General features: G+C 56.1%; 1 protein-coding gene and 1 long non-coding RNA gene across 13 annotated transcripts; one reads left to right on the top strand and one right to left on the bottom strand.

Moving 5' to 3' along the window:
- Positions 1–548: 548 nt before the first annotated feature.
- Positions 549–21,599, bottom strand: CDC42EP4 (CDC42 effector protein 4). Of its 12 annotated transcripts, none has more exons than XM_070480041.1 (4): positions 21,447–21,599; positions 7,444–7,516; positions 6,547–6,769; positions 549–3,853 (listed from the first exon to the last, which is right to left on the bottom strand). In XM_070480041.1, the coding sequence occupies exon 4, from the start codon at positions 3,067–3,069 to the stop codon at positions 2,041–2,043; it is 1,029 nt and encodes a 342-aa protein (XP_070336142.1). In that variant the 5' UTR covers positions 3,070–3,853; positions 6,547–6,769; positions 7,444–7,516; positions 21,447–21,599; the 3' UTR covers positions 549–2,040. The 12 variants fall into 12 exon arrangements, with proteins under 12 accessions (XP_070336142.1, XP_070336143.1, XP_070336140.1 ...); XM_070480042.1 differs by lacking the exon at positions 21,447–21,599 and adding an exon at positions 20,477–20,764; XM_070480039.1 differs by lacking the exon at positions 6,547–6,769.
- On the top strand, positions 21,013–22,931 carry LOC139039200 (uncharacterized). The gene is made up of 2 exons (XR_011492492.1): positions 21,013–21,215; positions 22,613–22,931. It is a non-coding gene; the product is annotated as an uncharacterized lncRNA (long non-coding RNA).
- The last annotated feature ends 2,593 nt before the right edge of the window (positions 22,932–25,524 follow it).

Here is a 25,524-nt window from a genome sequence, read left to right as displayed (position 1 = left end):
CACCATGGCTTAGTTGCTCAGTCGTGTCGAAGTGACCCCACGGACTGTAGCCTGCCGGGCTCCTCTGTCCATGGAGCTTCTCCAGGCCAGAATACTGGAGTGGGTTGCCATGCCCTCCTCCACGGGATCTTCCCGACCCAGGGATCGAACCCAGGTCTCCCGCCTTGCAGGCAGATTCTTCACCGTCTGAGCCTCCAGGGAAGCCCTGAGAGCCGCAGGATTCCCATTTAGTAGACAAGAACAAGGCACAAACTAAGTGCCCGGGGACCCCATCAGGTTAAGTGACAGCTCGGACACCAAATCCCAGAGCCCCCAAGGGCCTGCCTGGGCAGACGGGCACACAAGGCCATGTCCTTCCAGAAGCTGGAGAACCGTGCAGGAGGGGCAGACCCCCGAGACAGAGAGAGAAGCCACCTCAGGCCCTAGAGGGCTGTGGTGGGGGGGGGGGCTCGGGCAGCCACAGGTCCCCCCATCTGCACCCTCCTATCTACCCTGCCCCACATCCTGAAATAACCCCAACTCCAAAAGCAGAGACAGAACACCAGGCATGCCGTAGAGCCTTTTATTTTCATGTTTCCTTGCTCTTTTAACATTTTCATGAAAAAAAATATATATACAGTTTAAAATCTGGAACTGACCACTGTCTAGATGGGTTTTAAGGGCAGCTGGTGGCGGGGGGGGGGGGGGGGGGGGGGGAGGGGGGCTGCAGGACTGGAAACCAGGGGCACCTGATTCAAACACTAAGCTACAGTCTGAGTGCGCATCTGCCTCCACCCCGGCTGGACCCCGTGCTGGTTCTGTCTGCCCCCGCCCTCCGCTGGCTCCAAGGGCACGTGGGGAGGTGAGTCAGCTTGAACTCTGGGGCTCACACCCAAGCTCAACTCAAGCACACAGGGAAATCCGAATTTCAGAATGAAAAACACTAACTTTTTAGTCTAAGTATGTGCCAAATAAGGCAGGGGGCATACTTAAAAACAGTATCCTCTGTATGCCTGAGATTCTAATTTAACTCAGCATTCTGTTTTGTTGCTAGCTCTGGCAACACTCTGCTCTCCAGGCTGTTGACTCAGAGGTGGGGAAGGGGGTTCCCTGGACAGAGGCCTGAGAGAGGAAGGGGAAGTAGTCAGTCCGGGTTGAGGGAGGGGGAAGGAACAACCCAATTCAAAGAAAGGTTTTATACCCCACCCCCGTAGGAATGACAGCCTTTTTAATAATCATCTTCCAGAAATTTTCTACACTGGCTGCCTGCCCAGTTGTTAACAGCTATGGGGGAGGGGGCCAAAGACAGACACACACAGACCACCCCCTCCCACCCCATACAGCTCTAAATAAAGTTTGGAAGCACTTAGTATAAAGGTCTTTCTAAAAGGATTCGTCTTCCTCCCAGTGGCGGGTCTACAACACCGCTCCCGGTATTGCTCTAGAAAGATTTAAACACAAGAACCAACAGACGCAGAGGGAGAGAGCTAGGGCTGTGGCCTAGCCTAGTGTCATCCTGGAAGGCCCCGTCTTGACTGAAAATTCAAGCCGCCTGGAGCCTTCCTTCCGTTCTGCATCCTGTTCTCGTCCCCGGAAGGGGTCGCGTTTAGTGTACACGTTAGGTCCGCTTTGCCTCCGAGGGGTTCCCTGTGCAGGCGACCTGGCACAAGCATTTATTCTGATGGTCGCTTCCGGTCACAGCAGAAACGCCAGGACAAAAGAGGCGACTCAGGTGTCCTCAGTCCTGGCGACCCCGGCTGCCCTGTTATCGCCCCACGTGGCAGGGACTCGGGTTGCCAGCAGCATCCACTGGAGGTCTTGGGGCTGGGAGAGCTGATGCCTGCTGCAAGCATGCAGCCCCATCCTAGGAGCTTTAGGGCAGGGCAGGGTGTGCAAAAAAAAAAAAAACAAAACAGTCAGGCACCCAAGCCAGCTTCAAGTCCTCCTGGGCCCCCAGGCTCGCAGTGCCCCTCATCCATGAGGCTCAGGGTCAAGGCCTTGGCTGCCTCTGCGTGGCTGGGGGCAGGGAGGGGACCTCGCCCAGAGCCGCCCACCTCCAGCTCACACCCGGATCTCGTCCTCCTCCTCCTCATCCATAAAGGAGAACTCGGGGTCGGGTGGCTGTGCAGGGAGAGTGGCCGGCGCGCGGTCCGGCCCCCGGGAGGCGGGGCTGCGCTCCTCCAGGACGCCGGATGTGCAGCTGGACAGCGAGCTGCTGTCCCGCGTGGTGTGGCTGCCTGCACTGCGGGCCGAGCCGGGGCTGGGGGCGGCCGCGGCCCAGCCCTCATCCTGCAGGGCGCGGGAGGGCGCGTCCGGGCCCCCCTCGCCTTGCTGCCCGGCCGCTCTGGGCGCGGGGGCCGGGCCGCTGGCTGGGTCCCCGTCGCCATGGTAACCGCCGTCCTCCTGCTCCCACTCGCCCCCCTTGTCCATGACGCTGAGCACGTCGCCCAGCATGGAGGGCCCCAGGTCGATGTGGAAGGACATGATGGACTCGGCGTGCTTCAGCCCAAAGCTGGCCTTGGGCACCACGGGCAGATCCGTCAGATCCCCGAAGGCCTGCTCCTCCAGGAGGGGGTCTGGGGAGTGCGGGCCGGCGGCCCCATTTCGCCGAGGCACCGCCTCCTCCAGGCTGCCCTCCGCGCTGGCCTTCTTCACGGGGCTGGACGACAGGCTCTTGGGCAGCTTGCTGGAGCCCTTCTCCGCGGCCTCCTTCTCATTGAGCTGCGGCAGGGACATGGCGTTCTTGACGAAGAGAGCTGAGTCCCGCAGGGAGCCCAGCACGTCTCGCTGCTCCCTGTCGCCCCGGGTCACTGACTGGGACCGCTTGCTGGCCCGGAACTTGCGGGACAGGAGGCTGCGCTTGGAGGACGAGGAGGAGGACGGGGCCTGCTCGTCCACAGACTCGCCGTCCAGCTCCCCGGCCTTGCTGTTGAGGAAGGAGGTGTCCCCAAAGGCGTCCCCCGCCCGGCCCACGTGCATAGTGTGGCGGAAGTCGCCCAACGGGGCGCTGATCATCTCGGCCGTGAGGTCCACCCGCGAGCGGCGCTTGGAGTGCATCGAGCTGGACACCAGTTGCTTGAGGATGGGCATCCTGCTGGGGCGGAGGACAGGGGCCTCCAAGGCAGCGGCGGATCGGGGGTCAGAGGTGAAGTCCGGCGGAGGTGGATCGGGGGTCAGAGGTGGGTGGGGGTCAGAGGTGAAGTCCGGCGGAGGTGGATGGGGGTCAGAGGTGGGTGGGGGTCAGAGGTGAAGTCCGGCGGAGGTGGATGGGGGGTCAGAGGTGAAGTCCGGCAGAGGTGGATCGGGGGTCAGAGGTGAAGTCCGGCGGAGGTGGATGGAGGGGGGTGGGTCAGAGGTGAAGTCCGGCAGCGGCGGATCGGGGGTCAGAGGTGAAGTCCGGCGGAGGTGGAGGGAGGGGGGTGGGTCAGAGGTGAAGTCCGGCGGAGGTGGATCGGGGGTCAGAGGTGAAGTCGGGCGGAGGTGGATCGGGGGTCAGAGGTGAAGTCCGGCGGAGGTGGATCGGGGGTCAGAGGTGAAGTCTGGCGGAGGTGGATGGGGGGGGTCAGAGGTGAAGTCCGGCGGAGGTGGATCGGGGGTCAGAGGTGAAGTCCGGCGGAGGTGGATCGGGAGTCAGAGGTGAAGTCCGGCGGAAGTGGATGGGGGGTCAGAGGTGAAGTCCGGCGGAGGTGGACCAGGGGTTCCGAGGTGGATCGGAAGTCAGAGGTGAATCGGGGGTCAGAGGTGAAGTCCGGCGGAGGTGGATCGGGGGTCAGCGGTGAAGTGCGGCGGAGGTGGATCGGGGGGTCAGAGGTGGATCGGCAGTCAGAGGTGAAGTCCGGCGGCTGGAAGGGGCGATAAGGAGGCGATCACAGTGCTGCAAGAAGAGCACAGCAGGGCAAGTGTTAACCCAGCTGTCCGCCCAGCACCAGAGCCCATCCGGCCCAGGGGCTGCCATTTACACCTCCTCCCTCCCACCCAAGTGAGACAGTGTGAAATAAGCTAGTGATCAATTTCAGAATCCTGCCGGCTCCCTCCTGCATAGGCTCTGGGGCTAAGCCAGCGCTCTTTGGAGTTCAGGTAGCCACTGACACGCCTGCCCTGACGCTTGAGAGCCGCTCTGCGTCTAAAGGACCGTGTCTCCCCCACACCCTGCCTCCCCCACCCCACCAGGAGGCCGTCAGCTAGCGGGGGAGGTGCAACGGGCAGGCGGCAGACTAGGGAGGGACTTGACTCCCGCAAACAACCGGTCTGGAGACAGGCTGTAAGTTCTTCCAGCTGGCTGCCCTCAATCCCTGTGAAGTTAGTGGACACCTCAGCCTGAGTCACAGCCCTAAGAGAAGGGGTAGGACAGGACAGGCCCCAGGGAAGCGCGGCTGACACCTCCAGGGACCTGGGCGGCCTGCCCACTCTCTGAATCAGAATGAGGGTGGGGCCCAGGGATTCACAGAACCGGCTCCCCAGCGCTCCGGTCCTCGCTGGGTGTCCCAGAAGTGAGGACCCCGCCTTCCGCACCTTCTCCGTGGGGCTCTGAGCTCTGCCAAGGGTCCACCCTCTGCCCACCTCTCAGAGTCCAAGACTGGGAAACAGAGTCCAAGGTGAAGTCCCACGCTGAAGCCAAACCAGCCCCAAAGGCTAAACCCAGCAGCCCAGGGCTGAGCAGAGCGGGTTGCCAGGGGCAACTCAGGATGCCCCACAGGACGCCTTGCTCCTGATGCTGCCCCAGGCTAGCCGCCACATCCCACCTGGCCCTGCTTCCCCTTCCCCGATCCTTCACCTTCTGGCTAAAACAGAACCCACCCAGGACTCCCCAGCACAGAGCCCCCTATCTGGCGCCCGGTCCCTGCCTCCCTCCTCGCCTCTCCGTGACCCCTGCGGTCTGCCCTGGCCCTGCGTTTCTGTCTCCTGGACTCCGAACTGGACACACACGGTCCCTGCTGGAACACCAGTCCCCAGGCTCACCCAGCATCCTCAGGGCTCATCTGAGATGTCACTTCTTCCAGGAAACCTGCTTTAACCCAGTGAGACCCCACCGGCCTCCTGGTCCCACACCCCCAGCACTATGGATGTCCCGGGCCCCAGCGGGCACTGGCTATGTTGTTCTCCAGCTGCTGGCTGGACTGTCATCTCCCCACCAGACCATGAGCTTCCGGAGGGTTGCAACAGGCCCGTTGCCACTGAAGCCCGTCCGGCGGTTCTTGGCACAGTCGGTCTCCAAACACCTGTCGAAATGCCACCTCCCACCCCAGTCTCTGGGCTGCTGCCTTTCTGCCTTCCCAAGCCCAAGGACAGCTTCAGCTCAGCCTACAGCTCCGGGGCTCCGGGCCTGACGTCTCCACGCCCTCCCACTCCCCACCCCCACGCGCTCCTTCCTCGTTCCTTATCCTGCTGTGGACGCCCAGCCTGATGGTTCCCCTGCCAGCACGTGCTCCCCCGCCCCCAGGCAGTCTCAGTGCTCCTCACTCCAGCAAACAAAGTTCTCCGGGGCGGCGGGCAGCAGGAGCCAGGCTCCGGGGCTCACCTGCCACCCCAGGGAGGCGGGCTGGCAGAGTCAGGGGAGGACGTCTCTGAAAGGCCTTGGGAGCCAGGCTCCGGGGCTCACCTGCCACCCCGGGGAGGTGGGCTGGCAGAGTCAGGGGAGGACGTCTCTGAAAGGCCTTGAGATGACCCCCTCCTCACCAGACCCTTAGGAAAATTCGCTTCCTCCACCCCTAACCTCACCCCTCCCTATACCCTGGGATCTGACCTCTAAACTATCAGACGCGGAGCCGCTAGACCAGGTTTCGACAAGTGTTCTCCATGAAGGTTCAGACAGCAAAGATTTTCAGCTTTACGGCAGTTATGGTCTTGGTCTTAGCTACTCAAATCTGTCTTTGCAGTGGTAGGAAAGCAGCAGTAGGCTGTATGTAAACAAACGGGCATGGCTGTGTCCCAATAAAACTTTATTTATAGACACAAGTGGTGGGCCAGATCTGGGCCATAGTCTGCTGCTGCCTACACTAGACACACATGCAAAGTACTGGCCTCAGGGCCATCCCTTCCACATTGCTCCAGCAGAGAGTCACCGTATGTGACCCTTGGGGGCAGCCATGGGGTCTCAGGCCAACTTTAGGGAAAACTCTTTGGCTAACCAAGAGGAGAATGGAGTGTGTCAGCTTCAGAACTATTCGCATCAAAGGAAATCAAATCAGGTCTCTAAGGCACTCTGGATACTGGAGGACCCCCCAGGCTTCTGCTGCCATCAGGGCAGTGAGGCAAGAATAGAAGGTGAGCGTCCGTGTCCTCAACCTGCCTGCAGCTCAGCTCCCGCCTCTGGTCACAGAAGCCTCGGCTCTCAGCACAACTCCTTCATTTTCTGCATGAGAAAACAGGCTCACTGAAGCGAAGGGACGTATCCAGATTTATGTGCCAAAGGGCAGAGCCGGGCTGGAAGCCGGTCTCCTGCTCCAGGGCTCTCTCTGCTCCACGCCAGGCCTCTTTCTGGCCTTTGGTGGGTAGTGCTTCTGATTAGGGACCATTTCCAACTCCCTCCCCCAACTGCTGGCTGGAGAAGATCAATGCGATGCTGACCCTACTGACACCTGGAGCTTTGAGTCCTTTGTGGTGGGGGCTCATCCTGCTTCCTGTAGGCCGTCTGGCCACCTCCCTGGCTGCTCCCTGCCCGATGCCAGCAGCACCCTTCCCCAGCTGTGACTGGGACAAGCAAAGCCGCTCCGCACTGGCCAGGTGTCCCCCGCGGGCAGGGGGAGCACCTGGGTTGAGAATCCCAGTCCTGGAGTGAGAGTCTGTATGCCTGCTCAGGCAGGAAAAAAAAAAAGAAAAGAGGGAGGGAGGAACAGGGGAGGAAACGAAAAGGATCAGAGTTGTGGGATCTGTGACAGGAACCTCCAGAGTTGCGTAAGGGTCTCAAGCTAATGGCAGGAATCCCCAGGCCCAGGGAGAAACGTCAGGCACTGCGGTTTCCCTGAGCTCAAGTGCTTGTTAGAACGGAAAGGAAACCGCAGGCCCCGCTGCCCAGGACTCAGCCCGGGACGGTGTGGACCCCCGTGGCCACCTGCGGGGACCAGGGGCCCCAGCCATCGTGGCTCCAGGACAGGAGGGTCCCCACCATCCTATCACCCTCTCTTGGGACATTCTCAAGGGGAGAGCTAGAGGTCAGGGCTCGAGGCGCCGGCAGGGAGATCCCTAGGCCCCTGCACAGCCCCGCACCCCAGGAAGGCCAGGCAGGTCTGGCCAGCGCTTATCTGCCACCTGTGGTCTCACTCCCTGGGGGTGGGGACGAGGCTTTGTGGCTCGTGAGAAACCAAGCCATCTCTGACCTCCAGCATGAGAACGCCCCAAGTCCTGAGAGCGGGGGCCTAGGTGGAGTCACTCACTGGGCGCCCTGCCCAGCAAGGGGGGCCTACGGGACCCTGCAGCCCTGGGGCCCTATGGCTGAAGCTCCAGGACTAGTCAGAGTCCACTCACCAGGCTGTTTCAAATCTCTGGTCTTACGGCATCCTCATGACACTGTCAGCCTAAGCTCTGAACAGGGAGCAACCTGGGGGTGAAGAGGTGAAACTCTGAGGATAAGAACAAGCAGGTGGCCTGCACCAGTTTGGGGGGCGATGTTGAGTGCCACCCGGAAGGGGCCTGTGCCCCAGGGCGCCGTGGCTTCAGGAGGGGGCTCTACTGAGCCCCGTGACTCAGCTCAGGGGAAGTGGCTAAAATAGGCAGCCACTCCCCACGGCACACCCTGGGTGGGACGCCCCCGCCCCCCTCCACCCCGGAAGCCACATCCTGCTTTCCTGGCGGAGCAAGGGAAGACAGCAGCATCTTGCATCTCCCCCTGACGCCCTCGCCTCCTCTGGAATCTGATTCCACTCCTCTTGGCCCACTGAGCACAGAGTATTCCTCCATGGCAGGGCGAGGAGCCCTCCTTGCGAGGCCAGGCCAGGCTCCTGGTTGGATCAACTCTGACCACACCCTCCCTCATCCTCCCTGGCAGGCTGTCCAGAGGGCACTGCCCCGCCTCGTCACTAGCCCAGCGGCTCCCAGATGGACCTGAGCTCCTCTGGGGCAGCCAGACAGGCCTCCCACCGTGCAGCTGGCCTGTAAGCTCACCCGGTACATGGAGGACTCACACTTCCACACCCACGGCCACAGCCACCCGCCCCCTCCAGCATTTCCGCTTCTAACCACCCAGGCCGACCCCAAGCAACGTGGCTGGACACAAGGGGGCATTCGAGCTCAGTCGCGCCTTGGGCTGGATACCAGAAGCTTTTTCAGGCAGAGAGGAGGGGAGGCAGTAATACAGGGCAAAGAGGATGTGCGCTAGGACGAGGCTATGGTTGTGGAGATGGGCAGGGGCCAGGATGAGGGTGTGATGAAGGAGCTGGACGGGGCGGGGTATGCCAGGGTTAGGACACATCCAGGGCCAGTTTTGCAGGTGGAGACCTCAGGGCCTGAGCATCCCGATGGGGGAGGAGACGGAGGACAGACTGCAGGATAGGCTCAAAGCGGAGCTGGAGCCCAGCAGAGGGGGTCTTGCCTGGTAGGCCAGGGGCCTTTAGCTCAGGGGTGCAACCAACGCTGTCACCAGGAAGAAGCTGAATTCGCAGAATGGGGCAGGGGCGGGGGTGGTGTTGTGCTCAGAACATCCAACAGCTGGAAGAACACGCTGCAGGAGATTGTGCAAGAAACGCAGGCGCCAGGAGGGCCACGGGTGTCCCGAGGCTCTGTCGCTTTCTGGAATGCTCATCTGCCTTATCCTGAGAAGAAAAGGAGCCCCAGAGAAAGCGGAAGACTGCTTTATTCCAACAGCCGGCCGGCGGCAGAGGGAACAGAGGAGACACAGAAGAGACTTCAGGAGCTTTGATGCCCGTTGCTACGCAGAGCAGGAGGGACTTCGGCAGGGCTGTGGGGTCACTCTCGCTGCCTTGAGTGTATCTGGAAGCTTTTGTCCCTTCACTAACACTGCCACCAGCCCTCTCTATTTGAAAGTCTGCTGTCGGCACCAGGATATTAAGAAGCCCTGTCTTAAAATAATCTGAGCCTGAATGGCCGCAATTAAATTAAGGGAAAAAAAAAAGACCCCAGGATGGAAGCATGAGATATCACTATTATAACTCCTGTACCACTTGTGTATCTGTGGAGCGACCATACTCTTGGAGATGAAGAGACTAAATTAAGAGATTTGCCCTGGGGTCATGGACGGAAGCCAGGGCTTTATTCCCACAGCCCGACTCCAAACACTAAAATAGTGATGCATGACCCAGAGTGTGGGGATCTCAGCACATTAAAGCATGGAGCCTGTACTCTGTATACACACGCACACATAGATATATATTTTATAGATTATATATGAGGCTATTGTCAATCCAAGTATCACTTAATAGGTTTTAGTTTTCCTTAAAAAAAAAAAAAAAAGCCAAAATACAACATAGTAGTTCTGGTGTTTTTCTTCCCACATCTAGGTGGAATTTTTATTTTTTTAATTACAAAAAAAAATATTTTGGCCATGCCACATAACACGTGGGATCTTCGTTGTCCAACTAGGAATCGAACCCACACCCCTGGCACTGAGTTTTACCTGCTGGACCACCAGGGAAGCCCCTCCGTGGATTTCGTGTGCGCCCCTGGGGATGGTGCTACAGGGTGGTACCCACAATGCCACATGACGCCCACAGAGCCATCCACAATGCCCTCAACTTCAGAGATTCCCAAGACTGAGAAGTGAAGGACAGCCCAGAGATTATCCCATCCAGTGGCCTTGACGGGCTATCAGGCTGGAGAAGAGCACGTGCCCAAGGCCACAGAGCTGGTGGGGGGCCCAGGGCATGCTGACGCCCAGGCCCCCATCTCCCAGTCTCTATAGATCCTTGCAGATAACACGGGCTTTTGACTCACTGCCAGGCATGGGGCTAGACCTTCTGGAGTCTGTTACCATCTTGGTGGCACTGACCAGGAAAGGGGAAGAGGAGGACTTCCCTCCCACTGAGCAGCAGGTACCAGATGCCACCAGGCAGGGAGGGACAAAACGACCCCAGGATGGGATGGTCTTGGGGCATCGGCCATTACGGCAGGTTCTTGAAACACTTAACTTTAAATTGAGAAGGATCCAGGAGCCCCCATAGTGGGAAACCCACCCTCTGGAACTATTTCAGAGCAGAAAAAAGTCTGCAACACAGATAGCCACTGATGCCTCATTCATAATATCAAGAGACTGGAAACAGCCTAACACCCAGCAGTAAGAAAATGGTTGAGAAAACAAGGACATGTTAACTCAACAGATTATCCTGTAAGCACAAGAAATGGGGTCTATGAAGACCACGCAGGATGTGGGAAACTGATCATCAAACAACCTCGAGCAGGAGAAAAAGGCAGAACTTAAGACTTGTTTACACGCATTGATCACAGACGACACACACATACGCATCCTCGAAGAAAGGCAAAAGGGCAGGCAGAGAAATCAAGGAGTGATGTCAGGCTGGAGAGGAAAATGGGCTTTTGTAAAAAAAAAAAAGTTTCCTTTAATGTGGCAGTGCTGTTTTGATAATAATAATAGTAAAAATCCCAAAGCATCAAAGGCTTAAGGAAAAAATTTTAATTTCCAAACCAGCTTTAAACTATCAGATTCTCAGGCTCCGGCAGCTGCAGCCCATACAAGGCGCTGGGTGGGGGCTGGGAGGGGAAGGGCAAGGGCGTGGGGCTCAGGCCACATACTCTCAAATCAAAGGATCAAAAAATCTCCTGTTGATGTCTGTCCTCTCTCTCTCTCTCTCCCTTCTGCTAAATCTGCACCTCCCCCAGAAGGACAGAGTTTATCATGTCCTCGTTTTAAGTTGCCTGGGAGGACAAAGTGGGCAACCTATAAAACCTGGTGGCAGGGGAAATAGGGAGCTTAGGACCCACCCCCTGCCCCCAAGAACCTCCTTTCCAACAACTAGCAATTCAGAAATGACAATCTCCACTCCCACGCTGGAGACTGGCCGATTTCCAGTGACACGGAAGCCCTGAGCTGGAGGCCGGCCTCCCACAGCGGCCATCCCCCAGTGGTACCCTGGGCAGGTGACGGCTTGGTCTCTGCTGCTTCCACAGCCCCAGTTCGGGTCTCCCGATGGCTACCAGAGAGCAGAGGGAACGCAGAGAGGCGGGGTCACACAAGGACACGGGGCCCCAGCCACTGGCCGACCACCAGCAATGCAGACATAGGCATGCCGTCAGCAGTTCCCATACACTGGATGCCTGCCACGTGCCAGGCATTGTGTGGCGGCATCATTAAACTTAGGTCCCTGGCCCTGCACGCAGGGTGTCACGATCACCCCCATTGTACAGAAAAGAGAAACTGAGGCTCAGATGGAGTGAATGCCCTCATGCTCTCTCTCTCTCTCAGCTACTAAGTGGTGCTTTGAGCCAGTTTCTGGCAGAACTTGGGGACACAACCCCCTGGCTGATTCAGATGTCCACAGCTGAGAACGTGCTCATGGACAGAGATGGTGATTGGGTGGGATTAGGCAGGCATGCTGTTTATCTAAGACCTGGGGACTGAGACTCACTTGATGGACACCCCCATCAGGCATCTGCTCCCAGGGATGGTTCAAATGGGCAGGCCCCTCCTTACTCCAGATCTCATCCCCGCTTCCTGCTCTGAGAACCCTCCCGAGAGGTGAGAGTTGGGGAGGACCCCCCTGAAGCAAAAGCCAGGACTCGCCCAGCAGAGTCAAGCGTGGGTCCAGCACGAAGCCCCACTTCAAGTGTTTCTCATGCCTGCCCCTGTTGCAATCTCCAGCTTGTGTTTCTTGGTGGTTCCCGGTTGCCGGAAAGGAAGACCAGCACCTGGACCCCATCCCTCCCCTGAAACCTCCCAGGCTGGGTGCCTGGCGCTGGCTCCACCCTCCCTGCCTCTCCGAGTCAATCTAGACCTTGGGTTCATTGGCTCAAGGGAGCCACAAGTCCCGTTTCCTGGAGATAAACATCCTCCAGCAGATGGATTCTTCCCGGAAGGAAGGGAAAGTGAACAAAAGCCCAATTTCACTACAAGCTTTCCGCAGCAGCGAGCAGCCACCGCCCACTCTCCAGGCATCCCTGGGGGCTGGGGGAGGCGGGAGAGTACCACCACTGGGGAGGGGGATGAACTGGCTCCGGGTGATCAGGACGCTGGCGTGGAGCACAGACCTTAAGGACCCCACCCTCTGCCCCCTCCAGCATCACTACAGAATGTGTGGGCCCCCAGCCCCCAGCCCAGTGGCCCTGGGGCGCTCGGAATGTGCACCCCAAATGGAGTCCAGGTTGAAATGTCCAAGTTGATCTGTGCTAAAGGGTAAAATAGACACTGGACTTCAAAAAAGAGAGTGCGACTTTGCTCATTTCCCACAGGGATTGCATGTTAGAATTAATCTTTTCAAATGATAGTATTTTAAAATATTGTCAAATGATATCATATTAGAAAAGGATAATATTTGGAATATACTGAGTTAAAGAAAATGGTCGTTTCACCTCTTTTTACTTTTTCAAATGCATCTATTTAAACTGTAAATTACATACGAGATTTGCATGCTACTTTCTGGGATAATGCTAATTTAGACGTGTTTCTGGGATAATGCTAATTTAGACGTGTTTCTCCGTCCCTCCCTGCCCCCTTTTTTTCAAAATACAAGCAGCACTTTCCACCAGAGAGGGATGAATAAAGCCAACCACTGCTTGCATTTGAGTGAAAATGGTTACATGTTCATAAATACCACTACGTTATTCTAGATTAAGTCCTAATAGCCTATTTTACATCTGCCACTGATGTTTCAGTTTCTTTCCAACACTGTAACAAGCAGCCTTCCAGCTAAGTATGCCCAGGTCCATTTCCGGAGGATACACACAGATAAGTGAGTAAAATTACTTTTGTTTCGCTTGCTAACTTGTTCTCCAGAAGGTTTTACCAAGTTACAGTTTCACCAAGATAGAGGATGACGCTGCCCAATGCCAGGCATCATGGTGTCCTTAGTTGAAAACAACAAAAAACCACGGTCACCACCACCTTTGCAAACTTGTAATTTGCATTTTCATTTTTCCCATTACTAAAGAGGGAGGGCATTTTAGAAAATATTTCTCTAATGAATTGCTTGTGGAAGCCATTTTACCCATTTTGGGGGCGGGGGAGGGGGCGGTCCTTTATCTTTTCCAATGGATTTGTATGACTTTAAATCTTAAGGCTCTTAAGAATGTTGACTGTATTTTGCAAATATTTCTGCAAGTGTATCATATGCCTGTCTACAATGAGGTGATTTTGTTGTTTTCTTTTCCATGGAGTGCTTATTAGTTTTTAAATGCTTAAATCTGTTTTATAATTTCTGGCTCTAAAACCACGAAGCAAAAGACCCTCCCCACTCCCAAGTTTTATGAAAATATTCACTTCTTCTAAAACTACCAGGTAATGTAACAATGAAAAATTACTCATGGAGATAAAAATACTAGTAAAGGAAATACAAAGATGTCTGTGAGTTGAAACTGTGGGTCATTTATAGATAAAAAATTAAAATATAACCAAGTTAGTCACTGATTCTGTATAAAACTGGTATAAATTATGAGTAAAGGATCAGAGGCTACCTTCATCAGATATATATAGATATAGATATAGATACCACCCACCCACCCTTTCTCTGGACTTCCTTTCCTGCTTTATTTAGTTTAGATCAGTTGCACAGTCATGGCTGACTCTTTGCGACCCCATGGACTGCAGCACGCCAGGCCTCCCTGTCCATCACCAACTCCCAGAGCTTGCTCAAACTCATGCCCATGGAGTCGGTGACGCCATCTAACTATCTCATCCTCTGTTGTCCCCTTCTTCTCCTATCTTCCATCTTTCCCAGCATCAGGGTATTTTCAAATGAGTCAGTTCTTCACATCCTGCTTATCGGTCTCTGTTTATTCCGAAACCAGGTCTATACTATCGACTCTGTAAAATATGTTTTGAGTATTCAGTAGGATAATCTCCCTACTTTAACTGTTTTTCCTGAAAACTTCTTGGCTTTTCTAATGCAGTGAAGTCTTCCTGAAGGACTTGAGATACATTTTATTAAGTTCCAAAAGAAATCCTGATACAATTACATTGGGATTGAAAGCAAACAATAAATTAATTTGGGGAGAGTCGATGTTATCACAACATCATGTCTTCATATCCATTTATTCAACTCTTTTAGACATTCTCCATTAAATTCTGTGGGTTGTCTTCCTACAAGTCTGACACACGTCTTGTCGTGTTTACTCTGAGTTATTTTATGGTCTTTCATTGTGAATGGGTTTTATACCCAGCCCCTTTCATGTAGCTGTATCTTCTGACTGGTGGTAACTGGTATATGGGAAAGCTGCAATTTTAAAATTTATATCTATTTAATGTCTACCCTACTAAGCTTGTACTGTCTTTACACACCCTAATCAACCATATGATTAAATCTTTTGAGCTTTGCAAGTAGACCAACCCAGCATCTGCAACTAATAATAATTCTGCCTCCTCCATTCCTCATTCTTATCTTGTTAAATTTGCTACAATTGCCAACATAATGTTGACTTCTACTACTGACAAGGAGGCGCAGGGTTCCTGGCATTTACAGCGCTATCCTAAACCCAAGTCATCCAGCACAGTAGCCCCACTCACATCAGGCTGTCGAGTGCTTGAAAGGCGGCGAGTGCCACCAAGGAACTGAGTTTTTAAATCTTTTTCCATTTTAATGATTTTAAATGAAAAACTGACGCCTGATTCAGTTATTAGAAAGCCTAAGTATGTTTAAAACACCTCGAGTGTGTGAACCTACTTTTTCAACTGTAAATCCCAATTCCGAGGGGGTATTTATGAAATTTAGCATCCCAACTCACATGTGCTACAGGTGTAAAATATTGGAGAAGGAAACAGCTACCCGCTCCATATTCATTCCTGCCTGGGAAATCCCGTGGACAGAGGAGCCTGGCGGGCTACAGTCCCTGGAGTTGCAAAAGAGTCAGATACAACTTAGCGACTAAACAAACAATATATGTAAGATGCACAATGGACTTTGAAGACCTTGTATAAAGAAAATGTAAAATATCTTGTTAATATTTTTTATGATTACATGGTAAAATGACAGTATTTTGAACATACTGGCTTAAACATAACATTAAAATCGATTTCACCAGGGCACTTCCCTGACGGTTCGGTGGTTAAGACTCTGAGCGCAGGCGTGTGAGTTTTGTCCCTGGTTGGGAAACTGGGGCCCCGTGTGCTGGACAGCATAGCCAAAAAATTAAAGCAAAATAAAAATGGGTTTCATCAGTCTGTAGTTTTTAAAATGTAGCTACTGGGAACCATAAAATTTCTTTACGTGCCTGGCATTATGTTCCTATTGATGATGCTGTTTTAGAGGTATTTCCGTTAATTGTGATACTCACCACTAGATTCATAAAGATATTCTCAACCATCTTAGAGAATTTATAGTTCTTACAGTTTTAGGAAAACAATGCCAGTCACTCAGGCTGAGGGAAAACACACTGCAGTTTGGATAATTAACTTACCCTTTTATTGCCGAAAACTACAATGTCCAGTCTGGCTTAAAGAATAGGAAATGATACCTTAGATGCTATCGTGGACTTCAAGGTGGCTACGCGCCCCCTGGACCACAGGTCATGGAGGAAGCATGAGAAAGAAAATGGACATCACTATACCTTGTTTAAGCTTCCCTTTATCTTGTTTAAGCTTCACTTTATCTTGTTTAAGCTTCCCTTTTGGAGGGGCAAGTAAGAACACTGTCCTAGGCATTTGAAAGACCCTAAGTGCCCTTCCCAACAATCCCATGGAGTTATTGGCATCATTCCCATCTTGCAGATGAGAAAACTGAGGCTGTAAGTTAAATGCTTCCCCTGAGTCACACAGCTGCTAAGCACAAAGCTGTCCCAGTCTGCCCGATTCTGAACCCTGGGCTTTTCCGACTTGACCATAGTGCCATAAGCATTGCTGGGGGTGCTGGACTCAAATCTGACGAAAGTTATGTACGCATGAGTACCCACCAGGCAACCACTTTGCACAGAATTTCAGGTTAAAATATTGCAAGTCCAGGCTCCTCATTTCCCACCACTCCAGGGAAAGGACAAGACAAATCCCGCAACATAGAGACCACAGTCGCCCCCCCCCACCCCAGGAAGTCCATGGAGTTGGGCAACCACACTCCTCCTGGGCTAGGGATGGGCCATTCTCTCTCCACCCTGCTCCCTCTCCATCCCAGAAGCCTATGCTTCAGGCCAGAGGAAGGAGAGCAGGAGGGCCAGCAGGGAAGGCTTGGCATGGAGGGAGAAAGGCCCTGCCCCATCACTAACCAGCGCGGGAGGGAAAGGAGTGAGCCCTGACCCGGGGGTGACAGGAAGCGGCAGCTCTGGAGCCAAGCCTAGAGGAGCCAGTGGCTCGAGGGCGATCGGGCGATCGGCAGCTTCACCAGCTTACGGGCCTCTTCCTGGAGGGGTGGGGGTGGGTGTCGGGGTGTGGGGGTGTCCCTGTGTGTTTCCCCAGCCGCCCAGCTCCCAGCACAGAGGGGAGAAGATGGAGGAGGGGAGGACAAGGAGTGCCTGCGGGGGGCCCCATGCTCCCCCCTCCTGCCCGGGGCCCCAGAAGGAAACGGCTGGGCTTGCAATCAGATCGGCCTGATCTTGTCTGGTTTCACTTGGCTTCTCCTAAGAGCAGAGTGCTCAGCTGAGGAGTGGGGCGTCAAAGGACACCCTGAGTCTCCAGAGGGAGCCAGGCGGATCAGGTCCGGCTCTAGAGCAGGCTGGTGAATTTCCGCCTTGACTCTGCGGGATGGAGCGTGCAGCCTGGAGCCAGACTCCCCAGTGACCAGCTGGCTCGGCCACACTAGGCAAGGTACTTGTGCCTCAGTGTCCTTACTCATTTATAAAGCGACTGATACCACCACGTACTTCCTAGCACTACTGTGAAGGTGAAACAAGCGAACACAGGTAAAGCCCTTACGCGAGGATCTATAAGGGGTGAGCACGCTTCCCTGTCTGCTGTGAGAATGATGCTATAACGTGTTCTTTTTCAGCAGGTGCCCCATCTCTACACCTTGAGAGGTACAATTCCAGCATCCCCTGGGACTTTCTGCCAACAGTCACTCCCCAAGCTCAAAGAGGACACACACCTTCAGTGTCACCCAAGGACTCCCTGATCCAAAAGGCTCCCAGGCTTGACCCCTTTCAAAGTCCCTGGTGGCCCCAGGATGAATTGTTGTGGGGAAGGGGTATCCTTGGAGCCTCCAAGCCCATCTGTGGACTGCCTAGTCCAGACCAACAGTGGGATCACGCAGCCCCTAGACTTGGTCTCTTTCCCCATTTGCCTTCCCTTCTCTCTTCTTTACCTTTTAACCTTTAAGGAAACAGGTGGAGGAGCCTGGCTTTTCTCAGCGGGACTTCAGTTCTTTCTGCTTTCAGTTCAATACAGGGGATAAGGCCCTCCCGTTCCTCCCTAAGATGTAGGTCAGCAAACTTAGAAATCGGGGGGACCAGCTACCAGAAACAAATAATGGTTACTTATCAACATGATTAACTCTCCACCGGATCCTCATCAGAGGTGTCCACAGACGGTACTGCCAGCCCTGGAGGGGTTCTTCTGTACCCTCTCTGGCTCTCCATTCCCACCATCTGACTGAGACATCAACCCCAAGGGCAGGGGGAACACAGGGGCTCCTCTTGATGTCTCAGTGGGCCAAGGACAACGTTCTGAGGAACGGAGAAGGGTTGCAGGGAGTGGACATCTGAGTGCAGAGAGGAAGGAGGGGCGGGGAGCAGACACCTGAACACAGAGCCTGGCTTCACTGTCACGGATCTGAAGCTGGGGTCTGCAGACCAAGTCCAGTTACCCCAAGAACTGCCTGGATGCAGGTATAAGAACCCTGAGGTGCTCCCAGGGAGGCTGCCCTGGCAGACATCATCTGCCACCCTGCTGGCCAGGGGAAGAGATGGTGGTCAGAGCGGCCTGGCTGGGCAAGAGATGCTGTCCCTGAGGTCAGCCCCAGGGATCCTTCTTGTCCCAGCTCTGCTGCTTTTCAGATGCCCTCAACCCCCGGGGATGAAGGAACGAGGGGGAAATGCCCACGGTTTCTTATGGGCTAGGTAACCCCAAACAGGGCTCACCCGACCCGGAAAGGAGACCCTCTCGAGCTTGGGAGGCTGAGTGGGGGCCACCAGAGACCCTGCTCCTGGAAATGGGTGGGGAGGGGGGTCTGGACATCAGTGCTGCCTCCCTGGCCTGCAGCCCCAAGCTGCAAGCTGGTAGTGCCTGGGGAGAGACTCTGATAGAGTTCCTGGAAGGAAGCCCAAGGCTCCTTGTATTTTAAAATAGAGTTTCAGGGACTCAGTGAGTGGGAATGCCGGATCCTTCAGGGTTCACTTCCTTCTCGGTGCCCTGTGAGCAAAGGGTCACGTCCAGTCACCACACAAGTCCCTCCCAACAGGATCCCACCCTCCCCGAGTCCCCAGAGGTGCTGGCCTTGAGGACACTCTGCCCGTGGGTCCAGGGCTCGGTTCCCTTCCCCGAGGTTGTGGAGAGGCCTCCAGCACATAGGTCAGGAGAGGCTCTCGCAGCTTCCAGGGCCAGATTGCTCAACTCGTCTCCCTCCGCCCCCAAGCATATCTCTGGCATCAACCCAGATCCTGTTCCTCCAAGGGACGGGCTCCTCCCTCCCCGCACAGGGACAGGATCCTCTGAGCCTGTGGAAGCTCCAGCCACTGGAGACTGGAGTCACTGCCTGACAGCAAGTCTGGCCTCTGAGGCCTCCGGTCCCAGCTTGGTCCCACCTTCCTGCTCGGAGGAGAGGGGGCAGGCGAGAGGGCAGAGGGCGGCCTGCTTGCTGCAGGCACCTTGCCTGCCACACCTGGGCACAGCATGTCCCGGCTGCAGAAATCAATCAGCCGTTCCAAAGGCGGAGGCGGCGAGGAGCCCTGAGCCAGAGTCAACCAGAGGTCCTATCGAAAGCTCCTGAGAGTAAGGAAGGGTCTAGGGTCCTTCTCCAGGGTTCAACATCCACCCAATCCCCCCCCACCACTTCTCAGACAACAGTTTCTGGACCTGGGGCTCCCCGGTCTCCAGTCCTGTGAGGGCTGGACTGTTGGGTTTCATGAGGCAACAGGACCAAAGTCGGTTGGGTGTGTCCCTACATGGGATTGGAGTGAGCATCGGTGAGTTGGGGGGGGAGGGGGCGGTTTGGGGAGGGGGGAGAGAAATGAGAGGGAAATGGAAGAGGAGTCAAGAGAAAGGTGGACATTCCAGAAAAAGACGGGAAGAATCCTCAAAGTCGAGGCCTGAGCTAGGGAGCATCTCATGAGCACATGGTCACCCGTGAGCTGGAGCTCCAGGAACTCAGGGAGACGGCAGAACGGCCGGCGGAGACCCCAACCCCCAGGCTCATCTCATCACACCGACCCCCTCCCAGTCCCTGCAGTGTCCCCAGGATCCCTGGGAAGACCAGGAGAAACTGCCCGGGGGTCTCCCAAGGTTCAACGAACCCCCATTTATGGGAAGGAGCAGCTGTCCCCAGGGAGTGGAGGGGCAAAGTCCAAGTTCAGAGGAGATAAACCACAGCAATCGGTCGGTCACACGGGCACCTTGCACAGGGCAGCTGATGAAAGCTGGCATCCACAGGCACCGCCCCGCCCCCAGACTCACACAGGGTCCCGGCTACCCCACAGGGAGGGAGCCTCTCCTGTTCCAAGTCCTCAGCGGGTGTTCCATTACCGCCTCTGGAGCCCTGGGGCCACCTAGAGGCTTGGCTAAGCCCAGGCCTGGTCCAGCAAACTCCCCTTTTCTGGGGGAAACCCACAGCTCAGCTTTCCCCTTCCTTTGTGCCCTGTTCTTTGTTCTCTTAAAATTCAGTCCGTCCTGCCGGGGGGTCCCCTCCTCCACCTCGGCCTTGGAAAGGGGCGGAGGGAGTAGGGAGTTATTAGAGACCCAGACTGAGCAAAGAAGTTGCGTTGCTGGAGGCCCTCCTGTAACCGGGCCCCTCATTGTTTACGCGCGCTGGATGGCGGAGCTCGCTCCGGTCCAGATGGTCGCTGGAGGGGGCGGTCAGGAAGAGGGAGATACCCCTCCCCACCACCACCACCACCGGCACCTAACCTCCCCAGGAGAGGAGCAGGGACCTTCACACAGCTCAGGGACCCTTGTCCGCCGTTCCACTGCTCAGCTAAAGGGGCAGAGAACAGGCACCGGGGACGCAGCCCAGGGCCGTGGGAGCCTGTCAGATCGCAAGCGTGACAAGAAAAGAGAAAGCATTGTATTTCCCCTTCGTTCTCCCGGGGAGAAAAAGAAAACTTCCCAGGCGCAGGCTACGGCGTCGCGTCGGGAAACGAGGAATCTGGTTTGAGTTAGCCGAGAGCACCCCTCCCCCAGACACACACTCACACACACACACACACACACACACATACACACACGCCCCGGCCCGTCCTCCCCCGGGAAGCCCGCCAGTCCCCGCTCCGATTCCCACCCAGCTTCCCCGGCGGGCGGGACACTCACCGGCGGCGGCCCGGCGCGCAGAGCGGCTCACCCGGGACGCGCCCGGGGCTGGTGGGGGGCAGTTTTGTGCCCCCGGGACGGAGGGCGCTCCGGGGAGGGGGCGGAGCTACAGACGGCCGATCGCGCTCCACCGCTCCGAGAGGGTGATTAAATCATTAACCCGCCGCTCCCGGCTCGAGGCCAGGCCCGGAGCGCTCGACCGGGTCCCGCGCGCTGCCACGGGCCGGGCTCGGAAGCTGCCCCACCCGGCCTGTCGGCGCCGCGGCCGCCCCCCCAGCCTCGGCCTCCCGGTCTCCCGAGGAGGCGGGCGCGCGGGGCGGGGCGGGGCGAGCCGGGGAGGGAGGGTGTGGGGCGGGAGGAGGGTTTGTTCGCTCGGCCGTTCCCTGCCGGGCGGCTCGTCGCCCCTCTCCGCGCGGCGCGGTGACACGGGGCGGCGTGTACTGCAGCGAGTGTACCAGGGCGAGTGTGCACGCCTCTACCACTACGCGCGAGTGACCGGGTTCTGATTCACGGAGAACTCTGCACACACGCCCCCCTCTCGGGGGCACCGCGCGCCGCCGAAGGCTGTGCTCCCGCCCCAGCGTCACCCACCCGGGCGAAGGGGTGAACCGTTCAAAGACGGGTGGTCCCCCGTCCCCACCCCCAGAGCAGCGCCCGGATCCGACCGGCTAAGCCCAGTCTGGGGAGGGGAAATCGACCTCCACCCACTCCTCCCCAGCCCGGATCTGCTCGGACACGGGTGCGTGGCCCCGGGCCCCAGCCTGGCCACCCGGGGGCGGGCGCAGGAATGGGGACACCCGGCCCCGCTCCCGGCCCCGCCGCCCCTACAGCGCCTTTTTCAATCCCCTCCGCCCCCTTGGTGGTGGTGGGGGAATCGAGGTCCCCACACCGAGCCCACCGAGGCCCCGCGGGGCGCCGGGGGGCTGTAGCGACCAAAGGCGGGGTGGGGGGGGGGGAACCCGTCGCCTACCTGGGTCCCCAGAGACGAGAGCGCCGAGTCGGCGCAGCTGCGCGTTCCGCTCCGTGGGCTCGGCTAGGCGCCGGGGCTGGCGGCCCATGTCCGCTCGGCATCGGTTTGCCTCTGGCTCTCGGGCTCGGGGCTGGGAGCCGCTCGGACACTCCCCTCCCGGGCTCCGCCCGCGCCCCCCCGCGCTGATGTCACCGCGCCGCCGCAGCCAATGGCCGCTGCGAACCGCGGCCGGGCCGCCCGGCCTCCTCGGTTCAAATTGCAGAGCCGAAGCCTCCGGGAGCGGCGTGTGCCGCGGTTCCGGCCCGCGGGGTCCCGGCGCGCCCCCGCCTGGTTGCGCTTCGGCCTTGACCGCCTCACCTGGGGCCTGGGGGTCAGGGGCGCGACGCCCTTCGGGGGCCTAGCGCGAGCTCCTCCGGCGGCTCCTCCGGGTTCCGAGCGGTGGCGGGACCGGATAACCCTCGCCCCTCCCTCCCCGTCGGCGAGCGGGAAACGCAGGAAGCCCCCAGGGTCGGCGCCGCCGCGGGCAGGGATCCTCTCCCTCCCGGACTCTTCCCGAAACCAGGCAGGGAGGGCCCGTCCCCCAGGCCAGGCCCGGGGTGGGCGCTCGGAGCACTCGGGCCGGAGGACCAGTCTCTGATCGTCCCGCTTTCCCACATCCGTGCCCCTTGCCCCCTGAGTGTTGGCCCAAACTAAGCTTCCCTGTGCGGCAAGTGACCCTCGGGGGCCAAGCGCTCCTGAGACGCCTGAATCCTATGAGAATCTCTTAAGAGAAGTAGCTTCCACTTGGAAGCGATCGTTGCTAATAAAATGCCTCAGGAGAGAGGACACAGCAATAAGTTAAGCTCTCTAGCCATTAGCAGCTCCCTGGCCTGGGTTTTTAATTTTCAGGGAAGAGGGGCAGGCCGTCCGAGGCTGTAGACTCCCTCCCACTGACCGTGGATGGGATCTCCTGAGTGGTCTCTCTGGGCTGGTACCTTCTGCCGCAGGCCCCCAGGAGACCCTCCCCTGGGTTGGCATCCCAGGTCCCTTCCACCTGAAATCAAAGCTTAGGTTTTATCTGTCCCCTCAAACTTTCTGGATTCTCTGAGGCACCTCCCCTTCCCCCAACCCTTCCCTCCATTGTTAACGAATTGTTTTGTCCTTAGTAATTGGTTCTCCTTTTACAGGTGTCTGAGGTTTGCCTTTCCCAATTAGGTGACCTATCAAGCGAGCATACCTCCAGGACAAAATCTTTGTAATTCTTCGACTCCTTATTGGAATTCAATGCTTTGCATCCGAGGCTCCTTCCACAATCCTTGAACCTTCATTGAGGTTTGCCTTTGGGGATAAAGATAAATTAAGTTCAGTCCCTGCCCTCAGGATGCCCTCAGTGGATGCAGGTTGCTCCAGGAAGGAGCTCTGTGGATGCTACTAGGGGCTTCTCTGGTGACCCAGTGGTTAAGACTCTGTGCTCCCACTGCAGGGGAAAATGAAAGTGAAACATCACCCAGTCATGTCCGGCTCTTTGTGACCCCACGGACTGTACAGGCTAGAACACTGGAGTGGGTAGCCTTTCCCTTCTCCAGGGGATCTTCCTGACCCAGGAATCCAGCTGTTCTGTCCTGCATTGCAGGGTGGATCCTTTACCAGCTGAGCTACCACGGAAGCCCAATTGCAGGGGGTGCAGTTTCCATCCCTGGTCGGGGAACTAAGATACCACATGCCATGTGGCATGACCAAAAAAAAGTGGATGCTTCTAGACACTCGTGGCCATTGCATTGCTCATACCCTGGCAGGGAGTCTTGATTGAAAGAAAATGCCAGGAAGGATAAATTAGAAATTTGGGAGTAACATACACACACTGCTGCTGCTAAGTCACTTCAGTTGTGTCCGACTCTGTGTGACCCCATAGACGCCAGCCCACCAGGCTCCCCTGTCTCTGGGATTCTCCAGGCAAGAATACTGGAGTGGGTTGCCATTTCCTTCTCCAATGCATGAAAGTGAAAAGTGAAAGGGAAGTCGCTCAGTTGTGTCCGACTCTTGGCGAACCCATGGACTGCAGCCCACCAGGCTCCTCCATCCATGGGATTTTCCAGGCAAGAGTACTGGAGTGGGGTGCCATTGCCTTCTCCATATACACACTACTACATATAAAATAGATAAACAAGGACATACTGTATACCACAGGGAACTCAACATTTATAATATGATTCACATTGTTTAGCAGAAACCAACACAACATTGCAAACAAATTATCTTCCAGTTAAAAGTAAATTTAAAAATATTTGTAATAACCTATGTGGGAAAAGAATCTGAAAAAAAATATATATATATATCACTTTGCTGTACACTTGAAACTAACACAACCTTGTAAGTCACCTGTGAGTGAAAGTGCAAGTTTCTCAGCTGTGTCTGACTCTTTGTGACCCCCTGGAGTGTAGCCCGCCAGGCTCCTCTGTCCATGGGATTCTCTACACAAAAATACTGGAATGGGTTGCCATTTCCATCGCCAGGGCATCTTCCCAGCCCAGGGATTGAACCTGTGTCTCCCATGTTGCAGGTGAATTCTTTACCCTCTGAGGCACCAGGTAAAATCAACTATACTTGAACTAAAAAAATAAAGTGCTAATTTTACCTAATAGTTAGAATCCCATTTCTGGCTTTAGGACTTGGCTTCCTAATCATTTGCTGAGGCTAAGTTTTGCTTCAACCTTTCAGAGAGAATCAGAGGAAATTCACAAAATGGAAAACTTTAAGCTTGAAATGCCTACCTTGAAATTTCTGGCAACTTCTAAGCCCCTGACTTTGGGGAAGGATTTGAAGTCTTAACTGCACCTTTGGTGAAACTTGACCTGTAAGCCTTTAGGCCGGGACGTGTGTCTTGGCCTGTTCTAGCTGCTGGGACCTGCCTGGGACTCGGCGGGCATGATCCTCACGGCTGCACAGGCCTGCCTCCCTCGACCTGTCCACCCCCCTCGAAACATACACCTCCTAGCCATTGTGCATACTGGGTGCTGGGCATTTTGGTTCACATAATTTGACCCCAGACTTCATGGGATCCCTTATGTCGGTTAACCCTGTTCCCTTCCAGAGAGGTCGGAGGCCTGACTCACTCGGGTCTGGTGTTTGCCATGAAGCAGGATTCCGGGCAGGTCATGTCACTTTCTGGAAGCTCTATGACTTCCCATCTCTATCTGGAGCCCCCCACTCCCTGAATTTCCTTCTTCCAAGGTTAGGTGAGAAGGTCCCGGAAGGACCCCTCAGGTGTCACCAGGGCCTTGACTGTAGCGCAGTTTGGGACGGAGCCTGGGTGGCCCGGGGCCCTGCCCCCTCCCCGGGCTTCTTGCTCCCACGGTTCTGGGCAGAGGCTCCTCCTTGCTTCCCTGTTCTTGGGAACCACCCGGGGCCCTTTTATGGGGCCTTGGCAACCTCTGCAGTGCAGTCTGGGAAAATCCCCAGGATACCAGGCCACTGGCAGAGGGCCTGGGGCTCAGGGTGAGGCCCTCAACCATGTGGCAAAGGCCGCCTCTGGGGCCTCTTTTGCCCCAGGCTCCAGGCATACGAACCCCACCCCACCTCCCTCTACTCCCCTTCCAACCTCCCCCGCACCCCCAACCCGAGTAACACGTCAGAGCTCTGGGGCAGCCAGCACACATCAGTTCAGTTCAGTCGCTCAGTCATGTCCAACTTCTTGCGGCCCCATGGACTGCAGCACGCCAGGCTTCCCTGTCCATCACCAATTCCCGGAGCTTGCTCAAACTCAGGTCCGTCGAGTTGGTGATGCCATCCAAGCATCTCATCTTCTGTCGTCCCCTTTTCCTCCTGCCTTCAATCTTGCCCAGTATCGGGACTTTTTCCAATGAGTCAGTTCTTCGCACAAGGTGGCCAAAGGATTGGAGTTTCAGCTTCAGCATCAGTCCTTCCAATGAATATTCAGGACTGATTTCCTTTAGGATGGACTGGTTTGAGTCAGTGCACATAGAGAATTAAAAAATAGGCCATCCACAAGGGATCCTTGGGGACAGGATGATATCTGATTGGTGATTTTTTTTTTAATGATTCCTGTTAATTTTGGCTGCTCTGGGTCTTCCTTCCTCAT

The sequence above is a fragment of the Odocoileus virginianus genome, chromosome 17, assembly GCF_023699985.2.
Source record: "Odocoileus virginianus isolate 20LAN1187 ecotype Illinois chromosome 17, Ovbor_1.2, whole genome shotgun sequence".
Classification (NCBI taxonomy): Eukaryota; Metazoa; Chordata; class Mammalia; order Artiodactyla; family Cervidae; genus Odocoileus; species Odocoileus virginianus.
Note: the sequence above shows the minus strand (reverse complement) of the source record. Positions and strands in the feature narration are given on the sequence as shown.